The sequence below is a fragment of the Fringilla coelebs genome, assembly GCF_963513975.1.
Source record: "Fringilla coelebs genome assembly, chromosome: 5".
Lineage (NCBI taxonomy): Eukaryota > Metazoa > Chordata > Aves > Passeriformes > Fringillidae > Fringilla > Fringilla coelebs.
In genome coordinates this window covers 11,992,045-12,011,779 of record NC_140033.1, presented here as the reverse complement: position 1 = coordinate 12,011,779, position 19,735 = coordinate 11,992,045, and the positions used below count along the sequence as shown (strand labels likewise).

At 39.0% G+C, this 19,735-nt stretch overlaps 1 protein-coding gene across 3 annotated transcripts in view; it reads right to left on the bottom strand.

Annotated features, from left to right (window-relative positions):
• Positions 1-19,735, bottom strand: part of MAGI2 (membrane associated guanylate kinase, WW and PDZ domain containing 2) — a gene marked incomplete at both ends in the record, with an annotated part of 698,114 nt that overhangs the window by 47,539 nt on the left and 630,840 nt on the right. For 2 of the 3 annotated variants that reach the window (XM_084205312.1, XM_084205313.1), the window contains 2 exons: positions 12,779-13,027; positions 16,049-16,241. In XM_084205312.1, the coding sequence (XP_084061438.1) occupies positions 12,779-13,027; positions 16,049-16,241 (442 nt within the window). Of the gene's footprint in view, positions 1-12,778; positions 13,028-14,987; positions 15,075-16,048; positions 16,242-19,735 lie in introns of all 3 variants that reach the window. The other variant, XM_084205311.1, reaches the window with a different exon arrangement.

Below are 19,735 nucleotides of genomic sequence, written 5' to 3'. Positions count from 1 at the left end.
TCACTAAAAATTCAGAATCCAGATGAATATATACACATGGCATATACATATGAAGTCCAAAGTTTATAATTTAGCTATTTTGCAAACCTGGCATGAAACAACCTAATAAGCAGATCAGGAAAACAATAAGGCATTAAAACAGGGAACGGGTATAAATTTATATAATAAGTAGCAGTCATAAATTGTCTCCCACCTCCTGTTTTACAGAATTTCTTTATTTGCATGTTGCAATAGAGGCACAAGAAATATTATTTATTTTAGATACAAAAATCGTTACTGAAAATGCCCAGGCTACATGAAATTGTTCTTCTCCATTCAAATGTGTTTATTGATAAAGAGACATAATACTGAAGATTTATTGAGATGTGCAGCTCTCTAATTAGGTATTAATAATAAATGAATAGAATTGAATTGACAGTTAGCTATGAGTACATAGACATGTACTACATCAAAAGATCTCAGCCCTCTTAAAACATTGCAGAACAAAGCTTCTCCTTTTGCTCTTCTCTGTGGTTCTTCACCTTTCGTTTTACTCCATCCATACTCTTGCTCTGTCTCTTCTCTCATTTTCCATTGAATTTTATAAATATTGTTCTTGATTTTTTGACCAGTGTTTATACTCTATTATTTTCTGTTTTTTAACTAAATGCATATGCTATAGCTGAGTATTTTCTCTAGGCTCCCCAAAGAGCATGCTATTTTTCTTTCTCCCAAGTACTCATAAATATGCTTATCACAATTAAATGACTATATAGTCTAATTAGATCCTAATGGTGTTTAAGTATTCCTCTGCAGTCCCATACTTCAGTCCTGGAAAACAGCACAAAGCAGCTCAGCCTCACTATCCACCTTCAAATTGGTTTAAAACCAGTGTGTTTCTTTTTTCAAAAATAATAGAACTTTAACATTTAATTATCTACAGAGAACGTGGAAAAATGAAAGAAAAGGTTCAAACACTTTTTGGGAAATATCTAGGCTATCAATGCTCACATAAACCAAAGCTCTAACAGGAGATGTGTTCAGAATACTTTGCTGCAGAAGAAATTTCTCAGCACCCTGATAGACATTTACTAAGGTTTTGGTGACTAACACAGACTGCACATCTGATATGAAGTCACAATAGACATACCTCAAAATGGCTTTTGTTTCTAGTGTGGATGTAAGTGTTGTTTACAGCGTTAAAAATTAATTTTTGGAACATTGAAAATATAAGTGAGTACTCTGAAGTGCAAGCCACAATCAAACTGCATGCTTCTTTACCACTATGGTTCAGGCATGAATAAAAATTAAAACACAACTTCACTAACACAGACACAACAAATGGACTTCAGAAATGCATTGGTGCTTAGGAAATAAACACTGAATTTATGTCACAATGTCTAAACATTTCTATGTTTTAAAATATACTAAATATGTATAGCCACACTTTCTACAAAAAATTATGTTTATTTTGCCCTTAATGAAGACATATAACTGCTAATACATACATATCAGCGAGCAAACAAATAAAAGAGTAAGTTGGCTCTTAAACAGTTTAACAAAGAGCTTTTTTCATCAAATCTATTCTTAAAGCATCAGGAAGAATCTCTTAAACTAAAATCTGCCTGTTTATGGCATTTGTAATAAAAGATATGTCTGAAATTGTCATGTCTTTACTATATATTAGTGAAGATCTGAAAATGAGACTGTCTTATGTAAAAAAGTAAGAATTTTGATAGTAAGAAAGAAGGGGTAGAGATGCCTCAACTGAAATTTCCATGCTTGCCATTTCTAAACCTAAAGACGTTTTTGCCAGCCTAAATATTTAAGTAGATACATAATTTCAGCAGTAAGGGGTGTGGGAGGCTGGGAGGGTGGGAAGTCCTATTAATCTGGCAGAAAAATTTTTTGTTGGACTTCTTGTACCTGACAAGTGAATAGAGCAGATGTCTGCCTGTTTGAGATGTCTGCTGAAACTGAAGCTGGAGGTGGGAGAGCCACGAGACTCTAGCTCAGATCCAAATCCTGAGACAAAGGCAGCAAGGGAGAAAGAGGAGGAACTTGGTGTTCTTTTCTTCTTCCCTTTAAACCTAAAGATCCTCTCCTTCCTGATAAAGGTACCTACTCTAAATGTTTTGGTGCCCCTGAACTCCCTTCATTCTGTTGTGCCATGAAAGGATCAACAGTAGGTGACCATCAGATAAAAGCTTGTGTCTGTCAAGGTACCTTTTCTACTCCACTTTGCTATTTGAGGAATTAATGTTCCTCATCTCAGGCTGTATTGGTGCCATATGTTGCCATTTGATCTTGCTGCAAAGTAGGGTGTGGGAAAATTGTGCAGAAGGAATGTGAATCTCTGTTGGATTCGAGGTTTCACTGCTATGCTCTATAGGGTTTTATGGACAAATCTAGGGACTTACTAGAGGAGCTCATGGCCACGCAGCAGAAACTGGTTCATGCACATTTCTAGACAATATGAACAGACATTTATCTCCTGGCTGCTTCCCTCCCAGTAATGTTATCCTGAGGAGTTTCTGTTCTTTGCTTCTCTTCCCAGTGGAACTCTGCCTGAGAGCCCCCCTAAGCCACAATATCCTGGCTGCCACGGTCCCAAATGCTTTCTTGGGAAGGGAGGATTTATTTAGGGCTTTTCTTTACGAGCATGAATTCTTCTAAGGGACACAGATTATCTGATGTGTAGGTTGTTCACAAAAAACCCCCCATGTTAGAAAATTTTCAATTTTTAGAGAGAGCCTTTGGTGGTGAAATACGTACTTTGAAGGGGTAAGAAAGAGCTACTCTCATAGGGGATTAATTAGGTAAAAGCTAAGGAGCAAAGGTAGAAATGAGCTGTGACTTTCCATAATGGAGAATTTTTATTGTTCAGAATGGTCACATCTAAAACAAGCGTGGAAGAGCTGTAAACTGTCAGTAGGGAGTGGGTTGACTGAAGTGGCAGACGGGATCTCATGAAAAGAAATGCAAGATGATGCAAGTAAGGAAAAAATAATGCTGCCTAAGATTAAGCAGATATGAGCCCTAAATTAATTATTATCACTCAGAGCCCTAAATTAATTATTATCACTCAAGAGACCTTGAAATGTGTGCCTACTTCTCTAAACACATAAACTCATTCAAACAGTCAATATGACACTAAGAGTTGTAAAAGAGTAACAAGTGAAACAAACTATTGCTAGTTACTTCTGTGTACCTGAAGTCTGAGTATTGCTGGTTGTTTCAGTATCCTCATCTCAAAAATCATAGCAATGAACTCACAAAGATGCAGAGATGGGAGGCATGGAAGTCAAAAGCAAACAGCTTCTGCTCAAAGGAGAAACAGCTTCTTTCAAAGAAGAAAACAGCTTCTGCTCAAAGGATAAACAGCTTCTTTCAAAGAAGAAAACAGCCTCTGCTCAAAGGAATTGTCCATGAACTCACTGTCTACACCTTCCAAAAGAGAATTTGGGCAACCTTCTGGAGGGGCAGAAGAATAAAAGGATTCAAAAAGGGATTAGACCAATTTATAGGGGTGGACACATTGCTGATTAAATCTGACAACCTTGGCTGTAAAATGTGACACAATGCCTGGGAAAGGTCTTGTCTGCTGCATGTGCTATCCTCTCTGCTGCTGGTCACAGCAAAGAGCTGTGTGCCTACTCGGTCTCTCCTGGCATGGCAGGTCTCTTCTTAGAAAGAAACCTCCCATGTCTGGCATTTAATTCGGGTTTTGCTAACATATAATACTTTTTTTTTTCTCTTAAATTGCATCTTTGGGGTCTTATTTTTATCTGAGCAGAGCATTTAATGGTGTAACCTTTTAAAGGAAGTCCCAAATCTCCCGACTAGTGGTAAATGCTTCCTATCACCCTTAAAAATTTTTACTGAACTACTCATGCCTCTTTTAACAATTCACCACAAGCTGTTCTCCAAACATATGTATATATTGAAGAGTAGCAGCCTGTGCTTGGATGAGACTTTGCAGAGAATCTGATCCATTTATTTCAAAACACTGAGCTACCTGAGCAGCATTTAATATAAGCAGGCTATACAGAGAGACTTGGATTTGTGACATTTTTTCCAAGAAACCCATTGATTTTGTTAAAAGGGAATGTGGGAAACAAGCTGCCCCTTTGTAGATCAATTAATTTCTTGGTTTTCTCAGACTACACAATGAATGAGACTGCAAGGGAAAAATTACTGTAAACACGGATTAATAAATATTTTTTAACTGTTGAAAATATGGGAAATTTGTAGGAATGAATTCATATGTATACAAACCATGCAGCCTTTCAAAATAGATATAGAGGGTCTTTTTCTCTAGTACTATCAAGTAATGCAAAATGTGATACTCAGGAGTGCTATAGTTGGATATCTACCTTAAGCTAAAATACATCCTTCCAAGACAGGGGCATAATCCTAGACCCAAAATAATCTAGCAGAGAGTAGCAACGCTGCAGAAACCTTATCTAACAAAAGATCTTACAATGGAATGCAACTTTTCTCAGTGTATTTTTCAAAATTTCATGACTTGGGGAAGATTTGAATCCTGAGAGCACCAAAGCTTCTCTGATATTTGAAGTCATTAATCTCACCTCAGAAATCTTGCTCAGATATTTACAGCATTACAACACAAACTGACCCAGAGCTGGCCTGTAGCAGCTGAGGCTTTCCCTGAATGTATTTAATCATGCAATGTTCAGTTCTTAGCTCATTGAAGAGAAATTAAATTAAAAAATTAAAGACAAGATGATTTAAAGGAATTTTTTGCATTTAGAAAGTGGATAAGGTCTGCTTCCAGAAACTTACATTTTTCTCTATATTTTTATTTGCTAAAAATCACTCACTTCTGCTCTCCATGATTTAGATTAATATCCTTACCACACCTGTGTGTCACAGAAGAGAGAACAAATTTTGTGTCATTATACCTGAGTGTCCATATGCTTGGGTCAGCTGTACACAAACCCAGAGCAGTTGCTGAATGCAGTTACTGCTTCTAACACCATATATCACAGAAACACAGAAGGGTGTTTGAAGGCACCCCTGGAGATCACATAGTTTAACCTCCTGCTAAAGCAGGTTCAGTCAGAGCAAATTGCACTGGGTTGAGTCACATGGGTTTTGAATATCTCCAGAAAAGGAGATTCCACCACCTTTCAGGGGCCTGGTCCAGTGCACAGCCACCCTCAGAGGAAACAAGATTTTCAGAATGAACTTTCTGTGTTTCAGTTTTTTCCAAATGTCCACTGTTTGGCTCTATCTCTTGACACCCACAGGTGGGTTCCTGTTCCCTAATCACCCCCTTAGTGTGGTAATCACATATCCTCTGAACAGAGAGAGACATAGCTGTCCCAGGATTTTCCTGGGAAGCTGTGAGAAAGCTCAGAGAAAAGAAAGAGAAACAATTCTTATCTCCACTTGCTGCAGCTGCTGTTGGGCACATGTGGAATGTGCTATGGAGATTTGTTTACCAAAGGATGATTTTTAATTGGACACTGGATGGTGTTTGAATTGATTGACCAATGAGGTCAAAGCTGTATGGGACTTTCTGTAAGGGTTATAAGCTTCTTAATTAGTATAGTATAATATGGGATTATAGTATATTATAGTATAATATAGGACAGAGAATAAAGCAATTGGTCAGCTTTCTGCAGTCATGGAGTCAATGCTAATTATTCTAATTATTACCCTGCTGAGTGTGCCCTGGCCCTTAGCACTTCACTGGGCCCTCCCCAGTCATTCCATGGCTTTCATGACTGAGGAGCCCCGAACTGGACACAGCAGCCCAGATGTGCCCTCAGCAGGGTTGAGTGGAGGGACAGCATCGCCTCCCTCTCCCTGCTGGCAATGCTCTTCCTAATGCTCCCCAGGACACCCCTATGCTTTTTGGCCACAAGGACACAGTGCCAGCTCATGGGCAGCTGGCTGTCCAGCAGGACCCCCAGGTCCATCTCCTCAGCCCCAGCCTGTGCTGGTGCCTGGGTTTATTCCTTCCTGAATGCAGGACCTTGCATTTGCCTGCCTGAACTTCATTAAGTTCCTGTCCCCCCAACTCTCCAGGCTGCCCAGGTCTGGCCAGCAGAGCTTTCAGGTGTATCAGCCTCTCCTCCCAGTTTTGTAACATCAGCTAACTTGCTGAGGGTACACTCTGTCCTTTCATCCAGACCAGTGATGAATAAGTTCAACAAGACTGATGTATCTATCACCTCTTGCTTTTTGAATATGAAAATAATTTCTCCTCATTTGAAAGACCCACAAGCAAAAAAAATTGGATTTTAAGAAAACATTACCATATCTAAGGCTTTTCTGATTTACATCAGTAATTTTTTTACATCTATTCAGTCCTTCTATACACAACTGTTGAGACTATGTTTTTTAGACAGCAACTTTCCAGTTTTCCCCCTCTACATAATAGCTAAATGTCAAAAAGTATCAGTTAAGGGGAAAGAATCAAACCTCTGCTTTATCTATTAAAACCCTCTGGCAGATAAATTCTTGCAATGTTTTCTAATGTTAACAGATATAGACTGTAAGCCAAGCAAATGAGCCTCCCTGAGCCAGCTGTCCTTTTCAATGTTACACAGGGATCAAATGAATATTTATGATATTTTCAATTCTCTAAACATGCAAAGGTTCTCATTCAACTGGCAGGCTCCAGCATATCAGATTTTAAGTGGAAGAATATATTAAATATAAACACCTGTAATTTCATTGCTATAGAAAAATCTAAATTTCTGAAAACTTGAGTATGGTGGACTTTCCATCAGGGCTAAAAAATATTTTCCTGATATTGATAGGATATTTTAGGTAACACTTATTTGGAAAATAGAAATATTATGCATGCTGCATACTTGCATGTGAAAATAATCCCTTTTCTTTATAAGATTAATGAATCTATGAATGCAAACATCCTATTTTGTGCTGACATGGAGCATACTTGCTTGCATAGCACAGGCATTAGAAGCTAAGTGGGAAGGAGTGCACACACCTTAGAAAGCTGAATATCTACAAAAAAATAATGGAACTTATAGACTTTAATTCACGCTTCTAATGAAAGCAAAGTGGGCCCTGTGGAATTATTAGGCAAACTTTGGTTCTCTTGATGGGTTTTGCTAAGAAAACTCACAGTGTTTGTTCTTTGAAAACACATAGGCAGCACCTGTAGGTCCAAATGATGTATTCAGAAATACACCAGAGGACAGAAATCATCTAGAGAGGGGAGTAATCCAGTTAAGATCCTCCATTATTTATCTCCAAAAAATATCAAATAGACAATTGAATATTTCATGCCTGAAAACTGCAACAATGTATTTTGATGACATTAAAAACCTCTTTGACCCCTTAAGGTTATTTCACTATGAAAATTGCATATATTGATTTGAGAAACTAAATCACATAGAAATTTCTATTGGCTGCAAGTTTTACTATCTCTTAAACATATTTAGAAAGTGTGCTTTTGTAGCTGAAGAGGCAGAACAGCTCAAACCTGAGTATCACAGCTGCATAGAAATGAGAATCGAGATTCCTTGCACACAAACTGCAAATATCTTCCACGGGGGATGCACACTGTGGGTGGGTTTTCACTGCTATGCTCCAAAAATGTCCTAGGGGGGTGGACAGACATCCTAATTCCAAAGCTCTCTGTCCTTTAGAATTTGAAGATTGGTCACATAAAATGATGTCCCTAAGCACCATCTTACCCAGGAAAAGTATGTGTGAGATTGCTGCACAAACACAGATCTCACAGCTATCACTGATCAACAAACTGGTTTTCATCTCTAAACTGTAAGGAGTTTAAAGACACTCTGGGCTGAATGGGACTTACTCAGAATGCTGTTTTCTGCAGTCAGCAGAGGCTTAACTTGGATTTATGCTTTTTAGTTAAGACTGAATGTTTTGAGAAATTAAATAAACTTCTTTGATTAGACTGTGTTTTATCCTGTTTTCAAAATCCAGCAGGCACAGGCACATGCAATGTAGGGGCAAATTAAATCTACAACTCCTCTGTTGTAAAGCAGGAAGAAGATCAAAAAAAGTATGCACAGTCTTTAATTTTTGAAATTTTTTTTATTGATTAGGCCTGTATTTTCAGTTAGTTTGCACTTTATAATTGGGCTAATTGACAGTACCTGCTACAGTAAAATTCCTGGAAATATTGCCAATTTTCCAACTTCGTTGGAAATTACAAGTTAACAAGGTCTGTTAACAACACATAGTTTCTCTCTAAAAAAATTATGATGTAAAGAGATTTACAGGGGATCACAAGTACTTATTCTAGATGAAGCTGCATCCCAAACACAAAAAGTGAAAGTATCAGGAAGATAGGAAGTAGATAGGGCAAGTTTGCTCCATAAAACTCTGGGACAGAAATCTCATTCTGGTCACCTCCAGAAGTCTGCAAGTGCTTTTCCACAGGCTGCAGATAGTGAAATTATCTTGATACCCTAAAAATACTTGCCTAACTGTAATGCAAAGTATAGATTAATTACTTAAATTTAAGTATTCTAGCTGTAATTTCTCATGTGTGGAGAAGGGATGAGAGCCACATTCCTCTTTAATGTTGGAACAGGATCTGGGGGAAGGCACAATAGTATATTTTAGAGGCAGTGGAAGTTAATCCTTTCGTTAGAAATAGGTCAGGAGCCTGGACAGGTGTATTTTCTTTTTTTAATCTCTTAGCACTCCAAGATCCTCTGCGTGCTGCACTAGGCAAAATGACTTGCTCCTGGATATACCAGTCAAGCACAGCTCTTTATTTTTCCACTTTATCTCTTTTTACTGATACAGTTTTGAAGCATGGCTGACCTTTTCTATGCCCCTGCTTTGCCCTGTAAAATCTCTTCATTCAATCCTTGTCATTCGTTTCCCACTCCTGATCTCCCCACATCAGAACTGTAGTTCAGTGCAAGATAATCCCCCATGCTGGATTAGAGATCATCCCAAGCAATGCTTTGAAAAGGGGAAACAAAATTTCTACCATTATAGACACAGGAAAATAAGTGTGCCTCAAGAATTGGATGTTTAAGTGAATACCAGTAAGGAAAAATGACATTCATATCTAAAGGCTGGCTCCAAATTACTTAATGTTAATTTATCAAACTGACAGCTATTACAGTGCTGCCCATCACAAAATGTGAAAAAATAGTGTGTTTCCTAATTATGGCTCTGGTCTGCCCTCACTCTGTGTCTATCAATAGTAAAAAAACCCAGCATTTAGTATTTTGAAAACTTCTGCACAGCAAAGGCAGGCCCATAAACCAACAGTAACAACAAACCCCTAGCAAGCCATATTGAGAGAAAAGCTGACCAGGACCCTAAACCTCTTGGAAAAAGAGTTTCATCCCTAGTTCTGGGGGCTCCTGAGCCTTTCATGGCTCATTCTCAGGTCAGAAGAAGCATGAAGCACTCCTGAGGCTGTGTGGGAGCAGTGCAGCCCGCACCCCACCAGAGGGTGAAAAAGGAATTTGAGACAGCTGGAGCGCTGCTGCTGCCACTTCATGGGATGGTCCTGCAGCTGCACAGACAGAGCAAACTCTCCTGACAGCTTTGTACAACCCCTTCAGCTTCAGCCCAGCTGCAAAGCAGCAAACTAATGAACCTGCAGCTCTGTAGCCAGGAGCATCCCTGCTGGAATGACTGCTTCGATTTTAGCAGTGCTTGAAGCATCTGGTGACACAAAGTGTTTGCTCCTGTGCTCCACAAGGGCTGTTGTAATCTGTTGGACTGTAAAATACAGTTTGCAAGTGTGATTTAAACAACAAGGAAAATACTGACAGTGCATAATTAATTGCCTTCCTGAGTAATAGTGGTGATGATACTTATTCTTCCAAGACCTCAAGTCTTCTGCTTTTGCAAGAAAGTAGAGGAGGGAATAGAGTTATTGAAATAAACATTCTTAAATCAAAGAAACCCTTCCTAATTTTGCCCTGAGGTTGTTCCCAGTGAGACAACTTCCTGGGTGCTGCTCCTCCTAACAGTGTCTGGGACCACATGATGCTCCCTTTTTGGACCTGTTTTGCCCATTGTGAATTTTTCAGAATTGCTCTGCAATTACAACATCAACATTACTCTGTGTATGCATGTCTGCATAACATGATTCTGTTCCACATGGGGATACAGGAGCTGGCAACAAGTGCACTGCCTATGAAACAAGGGACACTGGAACCAGAGCACAATATACCCAAATAACATATTGCTGCTATCAGAAGGAGTACCTAGCATGGTGCCATGCAGGCCCACATTTTGATAGTGTTGCATCATATATTTTGGACATTGCACTTCCTATATCCATTTGATATTTTCCTACTGTTGATATGCTTTCTTTCTACCCATTATGGTGCATTTTAATTAAAGTATTTTGTGTTATTTCAAGATAGAAGGTACCTCAGGAGAGTTTCTCTGTACTACAAAAGGGCCCAAAACGTAGATGCTGTATTCTGAATGGATGCCAGTGAATGCTGAGTAAAAGGGGACAATGATTTCCCTCAATCTACTGGCTATGTTCCTGTTAATAAAGTTTAAATGACTTTGCCCAAGTAAATATTAAGCAAAGAAAAAAAACCCTCTTACTCTAGAAAGAGTCAATAATTTTTAGATTGTTTTCATGACTGATGACAGGTGATGGAAACTTCAGGATATTTTTTCTACTACAGTTTTGTAACAGAATTTATATAGGAAGGGTATTTTCTTCTCTTTTCTGTCACTGTCTACAGCAAATGTAATTTTTTGTTCACTGTTCTTGTAAACTTAGGCTTTGGTGCTTTTGGGGATCACTGAAATTCAATGCAGTTATTATTTGATTAAATTCTCTTGTCACTTCCACAGCAGGCTGTCATTTCCCTTTACTATTGGAGGTGTTCAACTGAGCGTCAAAAATGACTACTTACACAGTTGCTTGTGGAGAAAGAAAAGTACTGAAAGAACATGTTAGAAGGTAGGAGGCAAAGCAGGATCTGGAACCTGGGTCTGCAGTCTTCAAGAGACTATTCCAGAATTTTTCATTGCTTGAGCATTTTCTCTTTCTCTCCCTTTTCCCTCTCCATCTGTCCCAACCACAAATTCTCCCTATAAAATAATTTTCTTTAAAAAAATCATGACTGACTTAACTGATTAACATGTATGTACCACAATTGATTATTTTTTTCTTTTCTGATCTTCTGCAAAGAACTTCCAGTTCTTTGGCTATTATATTCAGCAATGTGAAAACTCAAGAGTCCCAAGAGGCTAATTAGCTATGGTTTTGTTACAATATTAATTCCAGTAATCATGGAGTTTTAAAATTCAGCTGAGGTAGCATGAAGAGCAACTCTTGTAATAACTGCATGATCATGAAATACTATAAAAAAGTTTTCTGAGGTAACTTGCTATTGTGAGATAAGGTTTTCCCAGTACTCCCTTAGCTGCTTTTCAGGTATGAATTTAGAAGAGTGGTGTTTGGCCCTGAAGTTGAAATTGTGATTTTATTTTGTCAGGAACCAGTTTCAGGCAAAATAACAGTTCCTTCAAAATATATTTTAGTGTAGGGAAAACATTGTATTAGGCTTCAACTTGCAAAATGATAAATCTTCCCACTTTTGGTTTTTCAGCTGTGGTTAACATTATTTTGTGGGTCATGTGGATGTCTCTCAATAGAAAGCCTTTTTTGCTTCTTCTCCCAGAGGGCTCAGGTCTCATTGGGTTGAAAGCCATTGGAAAGATCCAAAGGTGTCCCTGTTCCTCCAGCTGCCACTACCTGAGTTGGAGTCTTCTGTGGGTCCTATGTCACACCTGTCTGACCTCTCACTAGATGCAGCCAGGACAGCTCAAGTGGCACCAGATGTCTATATGAAAGCAATAAAATTGACCCACAGAGAAAATTAGTCTTCTGAACAGAAAGGGAGCTATAATTATTAAATGCAGATCTTGCCTTGGGAGTACTACTGAGTACAGAGGGATACACCTATCCCCCATACTCAGCTGTAATTTTTATGCTGCCTATACTCCACCCAGTTAAATCAGCCTCTCAACAGCTTCATCAAACAAGTTCTCCCAACTTCCAGTTGCTTCTGCAGTCCCATAATTGGACAGCTGTTTTCATAGGGTTTGCTGTGATCTAAACTTTTTTTCAACTTGCTGAAATTCATCTTGATTTAAAAAAAAAAGTCTAATTCAGTTGCACATAGGAGACTAATTTATTCACATAACCCTACTTGTTATTTACAGTGTCTCTTTGAGACGTAGTAACAGACAAAATCTACTTTGTGAGTGAATCCTCTATTACTCTGATAGTCAAAGAAGTGTGGGAAGTGCAGGGCTCAGGAGGTCAGAATAACCTTTGGTTTTGTTGAAGACAAAACAAGCAGTGCCTCTGAATAAACATTGAGAGTATCTCCAGTTTAAATCTCTGCTGTGATAAATTATTAGCAGATAGGTTTAACTTAACTATTGGTGTGGGGTGTTGCCCTGATTTTTTAAGATTTTCTAAGCCTTCTGATGTTTACATTCTTGTAATGTAACTTTCTCACACATTTTCTGTAAATAACTTATTGTTGTGCATTCTTTCATAAAGGAAGAGAAATTTGATAGACTGTTTGTCCAGTGTCATTGGAGAGGTGACATTTTCACCCTCCAATCCACTGTCACTTTTAGAAAACTATAAATGTTAGAGTCAGAAAATAAACTTCCCTTCTCTTCACCTCGAAAGCCGCAGTGTGTGTGTGCGCTCATGTTGTTTTGTGTCCTATAGCGACAGTGGATTTTTATTTATTTTTTTTTATTTGGGGCACACTTAGAGCAACATGAACTGAAGAACTGATTGACTCACTGATTGTGGAGCCAGACTCGGGCCTGTTGAGGGAGCTGATGATGACGAAGCCGAAGCCCTCGTTCTCCTTGCGGTGGATGACCACGTCGCTGCTCTGCAGGCTGTGCGACGCGCAGCCCTCGGGCGGTGTGGCGGTGCTGCTGGAGACGGCGTGATTGCTGTTGGCATAAGTCGTGTAGTCACTTCTTGGAGAGCTGTGGTGCGTAGACACCGAGCCTGGGCTTCTGCCATTCTCTGGGCAGGGTTCTCCTGCAACATAAATCACACCAGTGTCACAGCCTGACTCGCTCGGTGGCTCTGTGACTTACAGTACGTTTGCTGATGCAAAGTGAATGCAGCTGACTGTCTACAGAGCAACTTCCCCAAGTGTTAAACTAGGAGCTGTAATAGATGCAGAGAGACAGGAATCTACACAATTATGCAGAGCATTCAAGGGCAATCAGATAAAGCAAGCATGAACACTGACTGCTACACTAGCTACAAGGGAGGAAAGTAAGAAACAGCGTCTATCTGGATTGCAAAACCATTACCAGGCGCTATTCCCTTGTCTGCTGGTGGATCTGTCATCAAGAGGAAAATGTCACCGTCAAATCCAATAAAAAATTATTTGTGTTTGGATTACAAGAATTTAAGCAGGGAGCTAACAGAGTAATTAGGATTAGCTGCATAATGTTCTTCTCACAAGTTGATTAGCTTATTCAAAAAATGTTCAAAGAGCAGAGCTGTTATACAATGCACAACCATCACAAGTAGTTTTTCTGTTGGTATCATGGCAGAAGCAGTGGTCATTTAAAGGTTTGGAGATGCTCTTGTTTGGCAAGTTCAAAAGGGCAGAAGTGAAAATGGAGTCCATGTACACTTTAGTATTGCTTTACAGTAACAAGAAGAGGAAACAAGTTAAAGCTTGTGGGATTACACATTCTTTAGTGTGAGCATTTTGGGAATTGAAAACAGTAAATTTACACTTCCAGATGGGAAAAAAAAGATTTATATTCTTTGCAGATCTAAGTTGTTTACACAAATCAGCATTTATTGACAGTTTTAATACAGAAATTTCAGATAAATGTAAGTACTACGTTTTCTGTTTGGAACAACAAGAGTGGCAGAGTAATTTTACTGAACACGTGAGGCACTCCCACATATACACATACATCCTAGGTAGAGAGTTTGCAAATTAGATCTTCAGTGTGTGTATATGTTAATAAAATAAACAGCATCCAAGGACAAGCTGTTGTTTTCTCAGTCAGGTGTGTCCTTTAGCAGTCCTTCTGCAACTATGAAATAAAGTAATTAGAGAGTATAAAGAGGAAGAAAAACTAACAATTATTATACTCCTGAAAATCTCTAAGAGTTATTGAACCAAATCTGCAACTAAATGCCATAGTCCGTGACAAGAGAGTTCTCATTTTCTGGCTGTCGTGTTTCAGAAAGCTGAATACTGTTTATGTCAGTATGGCTGCAAGAGAAAGGAAATTCTCTTACCCTGTAGAATGACCAAGAGCTGGCTTGGCCATGAAAGAATGCAATTGAATGCCATTAAATATAGGAAAAGAATGATAAAGGAGGAAAAGCTTAAATGGCTATTCAACTGTCAATTGTGCAATAGATACTCATCAGAAAAATTCCATTTTGCTCCTGCCTGTGAAAAAATGGCATTTTAATCTAAAAAAATCACATTTTCCTAATCAAATTGTTTTCCAGATCTTGTGAATTGTGATTTTCTGTTCCAGATCTGGATAAGTATATGTACAAAACGGTAATTCCAAGTTAGGGCTAAGATACATATATCACCTACAGACAGGTAAGGAAAACCCCAGATCCCTCTGTTGTATACATTCATGCTAGTGAGAAATTCCCATGAAATCAATTGCCCTGATGTATTAGCATTGCATTTCTCAGTCACGCCCAACACCAGCTGTTTTAAATTCTTCCACAAAGCTTATGGTGTAACACACCACATTAAACACCTGTTCAGCTCCTGAAACGCTTAAACATTAATGAGCTACACGCCACATTCCCTGGTGTGGCTCTCTCAAGGCCCCAGAACAGCTTCAGGTGTTTTACCAGCTTGCTTACTGTCTGCACCAGGAGCCCAGAGTGGCTGGCAGAGCCTTTAATATTCCAGGAGCAGCAGGGAAGGCCGGCTCTGCCGTGTGCCAGCCTTGCGCGCGGTGCGTGCGGCGCTGACGGCGAGGCTCGGCGGCATTACCTTGGTTATTGGCCATTTTCCTCGCGCTGGGGGAGCTGCGAGGGGGCGTCGCGCCGGGCGCTGGGGCACCTTTCTGGCTGGAGGACTCTGGAGTCAGTAACAGAAGAAAGTCAGTCCTGCAGGAGCACGGCTGGCAGGGAGCTGCGGTGCCGCAGTGGGAGGGGGACTGCGAAGACGAAGGTGAGTGGGAGGGCGGCTTTTTTGGCACAGGAGCGAAGGGGAACGGCGCAGGCAGTGACAGTGGAGCTGGGGCACAGGCAGGCAGAAGACAGGACAGGCTGGGAATGTGGTTTTGCTCATTTCTGGTACCTCAGACAAGTGTACTCACCAAAAATGTTTTAAAAGTTTTTAAATAAACTTCTTTCCTCAAGTAAGCAATGGTTCTAATGGAAGGTCATCAAATTCTCCCATTAAAGCTTTAATAGATGCTGCCACACGCATTTTCCAAGGTTCCGATGTTTTTCAACAATTGAGACTGAGTTAGTCTAAACATCTAATTTACTACAAATACTTCATAGTGGTTTAGGTTCATTTTCTGAATATGTCTGCTTGACAGAAGAATCCGGTCCTTGTGCCCTACAGAAGATTTTCAGCCAGCTTTCATTGAAGTTCAGTGGGAAATTCCAGATGACATCAGTGAGACCAGAAATGGGCTTTTAACACATATAAGAGTGAAATGAGTTCCTGCCCTAAAACAGTTAACAGTCTTTGAGCCTTTCTCTTATTGACACAGTCAGCTCAAATGGCTTTTAACTTAGGTGAATGTTTAGTCCCAAAAGTGGACAAAAGAGACAGCACAGACCAAGACAGCATGGAACAAACCCAGAGCACTTATGATCACCACACCAGGGTTGCCAGTATGTTTCCACTTCTGAAGGAAACAACACTCCTTGTTGCAGTATTTTTGTCAGAGGAACAAGGGACACACATTTACAATAATTCTTTCCTCAAAATGACACAAACATTCACTTTGATTTCCACTATTATTTTAAAACAGCACCAGTTTGTGCTGCCAGCATTGGGATCTGTTTTTCCTTTCACCTTTCCCAGCCTTCACTCACCCGTGGGCAGCACCTTTCTCCTCACAGTAAGATTCACCTGCCCGTTCCGGGCGGCGTTGTGCATCAGATCAATCACGTATCGGTGGGTTTTGCCGGCCACTGGGATCCCATCCACGTACACCAGCTCATCACCAGGGTGGAGACGGCCATCTCGGTCTGCTGAGCCCATGGCAATCACTGCTCCGATGAGAATCTAGGCAGCAAAGAAAAGCCTCCAATTTAGTGACATGAATATTGCAGTGATTTTCTCTTTCTTGTGAAATTAAGCTAGTGATTTAGCACAGGTGAAGAGCTCTGTGTGTGTCTGAAACCTGTGCTTGTCCTCTCATGGGTATGACTGAAGATGCTTCCTCCTCTTTCCTGTCCACCACCATGTTTTCTGAAAAATCCTCTTTGCCCAGGATTTCTCTCCTGGGAAGCTGAGAAGCCCCAGAGAAAAAGGAAAACAATATTATCTCATTTGCTTCCCCTGTGTTTTGCTGCTTTAGAATGTGGTTGGAGATTTTTTATCCAACATGTGAATTGTTTTGACTCAATGACCAATCACAGTCAGGCCGTGTTGGGACTCTGGAGAGAGAGTCATGAGTTCTTAATTATCCTCCAGCCTTCTGTCTGCATCCTTTCTCTATTCTTTAGTATAGTTTTAGTAGTTTTAGTATAGCATTCTTTATATTATATATATCATAAAATAATAAATTAGCCTTCTAAGAACATAGAGCCAAATTCCTCAATTCCTCCTCCGCCTAGGGGACCCCAAAAATACCACAGTTTCCTACCTGCACAGAAGAGATACACCAGAGAATCCTAATCTGAGTTCTGCTTGGTATGTTCAAATCAAGATAATCTACCTGTAAGGAGTGTTGAGTTTCTATAGACTATGTTATAACAAAGACTTAAAAAGATTAATTCCATGAAAGGATCTTTTTTATTTAAAATTATCAAGTCTGTGTATTTCTTATCAAATATTCTTATTAAAGATTCTTTACTGCTGTGTGATTTAAGCATATAACATATGGAGTCATATCCCTGAGGTCAGCAGTGGAAGTGACCCCACTACACAGAGTTGGCTTTGGGACTCTTTAAGGGAAAAAAGAAGTACTATATTAAATGTTATTAGTCTTAATGAGTGATTGCTCAGGCAGTGCTTGGTTAAAATGGAAAAATGAGGAAAAAATGTCAGCTTGTTCTGGGCAAATGTTGTTTTCCCAAATCCATAGTTAAATGTTGTTTGTATGGGACACATAAACTAGTAAAAAATCTGTCCAAAACCTTGTAATGACTTTCTCCACCTTCTATGCAGATAATTTCACATAATTTCTTAGAAGAAGACTATATATTTTCCCCGTGGAATAATTGGTAGAACAGTTGAGATGGATTCAAACAAAACCTGCTTTCTTTGAAAGAATATTAAAGCATTCACAGAGCGTGTTTCAAATTTTCTGTTCTCTCTTTCAGTCTGAGAGTGAGCACAAAATGATGGATATGACATGCCATGTGACAATCTGCTTTTAATAATAAAAGATAAAAGCTATGAAGCATTGCTTTTCATGATGAATTGCAAAGGCTAGATGTGGTAATCACACAGGTGGGCCTGTGGATTTTTGTGGTCTTAGCTGCAGAGTTGCAAGTATCTCAGCATAGTGTTTAAATGAAATTCCCTGTGGAGCCTGAAGAATTTTCCCCAGTTTTTCACCTCCCTTTGGCTTACTTTTGCTTTCAAAACTTAGCAAAGAGACAACATGATGCAGGTTTTTCCTGCTTTCTGGTGTTCCTGGGATCCTGTTAAGCAGTGCCAGGCTGAGTGGCTAGAGAGGCTGTTTCAGGTTCTCCATTCTGTTCTTCAAATGGTGAAAAAGTATACCTCAAAGCTTTGGAAAATACTTTGTGCAAAATTCAACCATGAAATATGAATTTATACTACTTTACCAGACAGAAGAAAAGCTCTCCAAAGCTACCTTTAGACAGATATCCACAAAGTATTCTCAAAACATTTGAGAATTAGGCAACTCACATGAGTAAGAATTTCTTCCTAGTTATTTTGAGAAGAGATGGGTGATAACTCTCTGCAGGTTGGGAGATTGTAGGGATTGGCTTCCTCCTTTGGTTTTGATGAACATTTGCAGCTTTTTCATAACTTTCTGACATAATATTAAACAATTTGAGCATCTTTAACCTTTGTTACAAACACAAAATGCAGATCATAGCATGGTAGGTCATCAGTACACACAGCAAACTAGAAAAACTCTTTCTAGATCTGACTAAGTAATTATTGCTGACATTTCACATGTCCACCATGTAATGTGATTGTGTTCCTCATCTCAGTGTTGGATTCCTAGCACAAGCAGCAGAGTCAGACTTTAAACACTTCAGCTAGGTGTGTTTGTCAAGATGATGGCTACCATATCTATTATTTGGGATATTTAATAGCAAGAATAAGTTAATTTTCCTAACTTTTTCATTTTCTGTGTTTGAATTTGTCTCTTATACATTATCTCCTCTTGTTTCATGACTAAGAAGTTGCCATAATAGTTATCAATTCTACATGTAAAGCACAAATTGGAAAAATATATATCAGGATTATATTACCTCTGAAATGCAGTTTCATATTGGCATGAGATTGCTACCTCTGAAATGCAGTTTCATATTGGCATGAGATTGCTTTTAATGCAGGAGAAGGATGACATCATGTAAGCAATAAAGAGTATGTTGTAGAGAAAAAAGGAAAGTTTCTTTTATTGTTTAAGATTAAACAGGACAAATTCTGGGATGAGGATGATTGTGGCAGAGCCTAATCTGAAATTAAAGCTGTGTCTATTAATTTATACAGGTTAATCTGCTTTGATACTGACTTTCTTTGTGATTCTTGGTAATTATGTGAATTTGTGTTTTAGTTTTTCTGAACATAACACAGTAGGTTCACAGGCATATAGCAAAATTTGTATATACACATAAAGAGTGATTGACCTAATTTTAAGTGTCAGGGATGCCTAAATCCAAGCTAATCACCTGAACTCTGTCTAATCCCTGTTAAAATACAACTTCCCAAGGCATGGCCTTATCCGAACACTTTTCTCTATGGACATCTATGTCAGAAATGTAGAAAGATACTTAGAATATATCTTGGCACTGATAAGAAAAAGAATACAAACATATATCTTGAGGACATTTTTGAGAAAAATCCCAGTCCGTCCGTGTTGAAAAGGTAAAACTGTTAGAGAAATTATGTATGTGTTCCTGTGATTCTGAGTTTGAGCTGCACAGATGTATGCAAAATATATCTCCCCTTTGGGACAGCAATTTGCAACTTCAGTGAAGTTCCAATTTATCTGTTTTTGCAACCTTTCAGTAATATTATAATTCACCATAACAGAGATTATCTCTAAATCCTCAAGTTACTGGGAGATGTGATAAATAGCAGTTGTAGTGCAATATTATAAGATTTGAGAAGTGATTTGAACTGGCACAATTCACAGCCTTGATATTTCTCAATAAATTTAAGTATTTCCTTTCAAAAGCATTTTTATGCCTACAAATATGAAAGGTGGAGTAGTACAGCAGCATTTTCACCTTCTAAGGTGCCAGGTAGCTGATATAACTAGGAAGAAACTAAGCTACAGTCCCTCTATAGTGTCAGTATTATCCTTCTAAAATAATGTTATTTGGATTCTGCTTGTTTGAAAAAGTTAT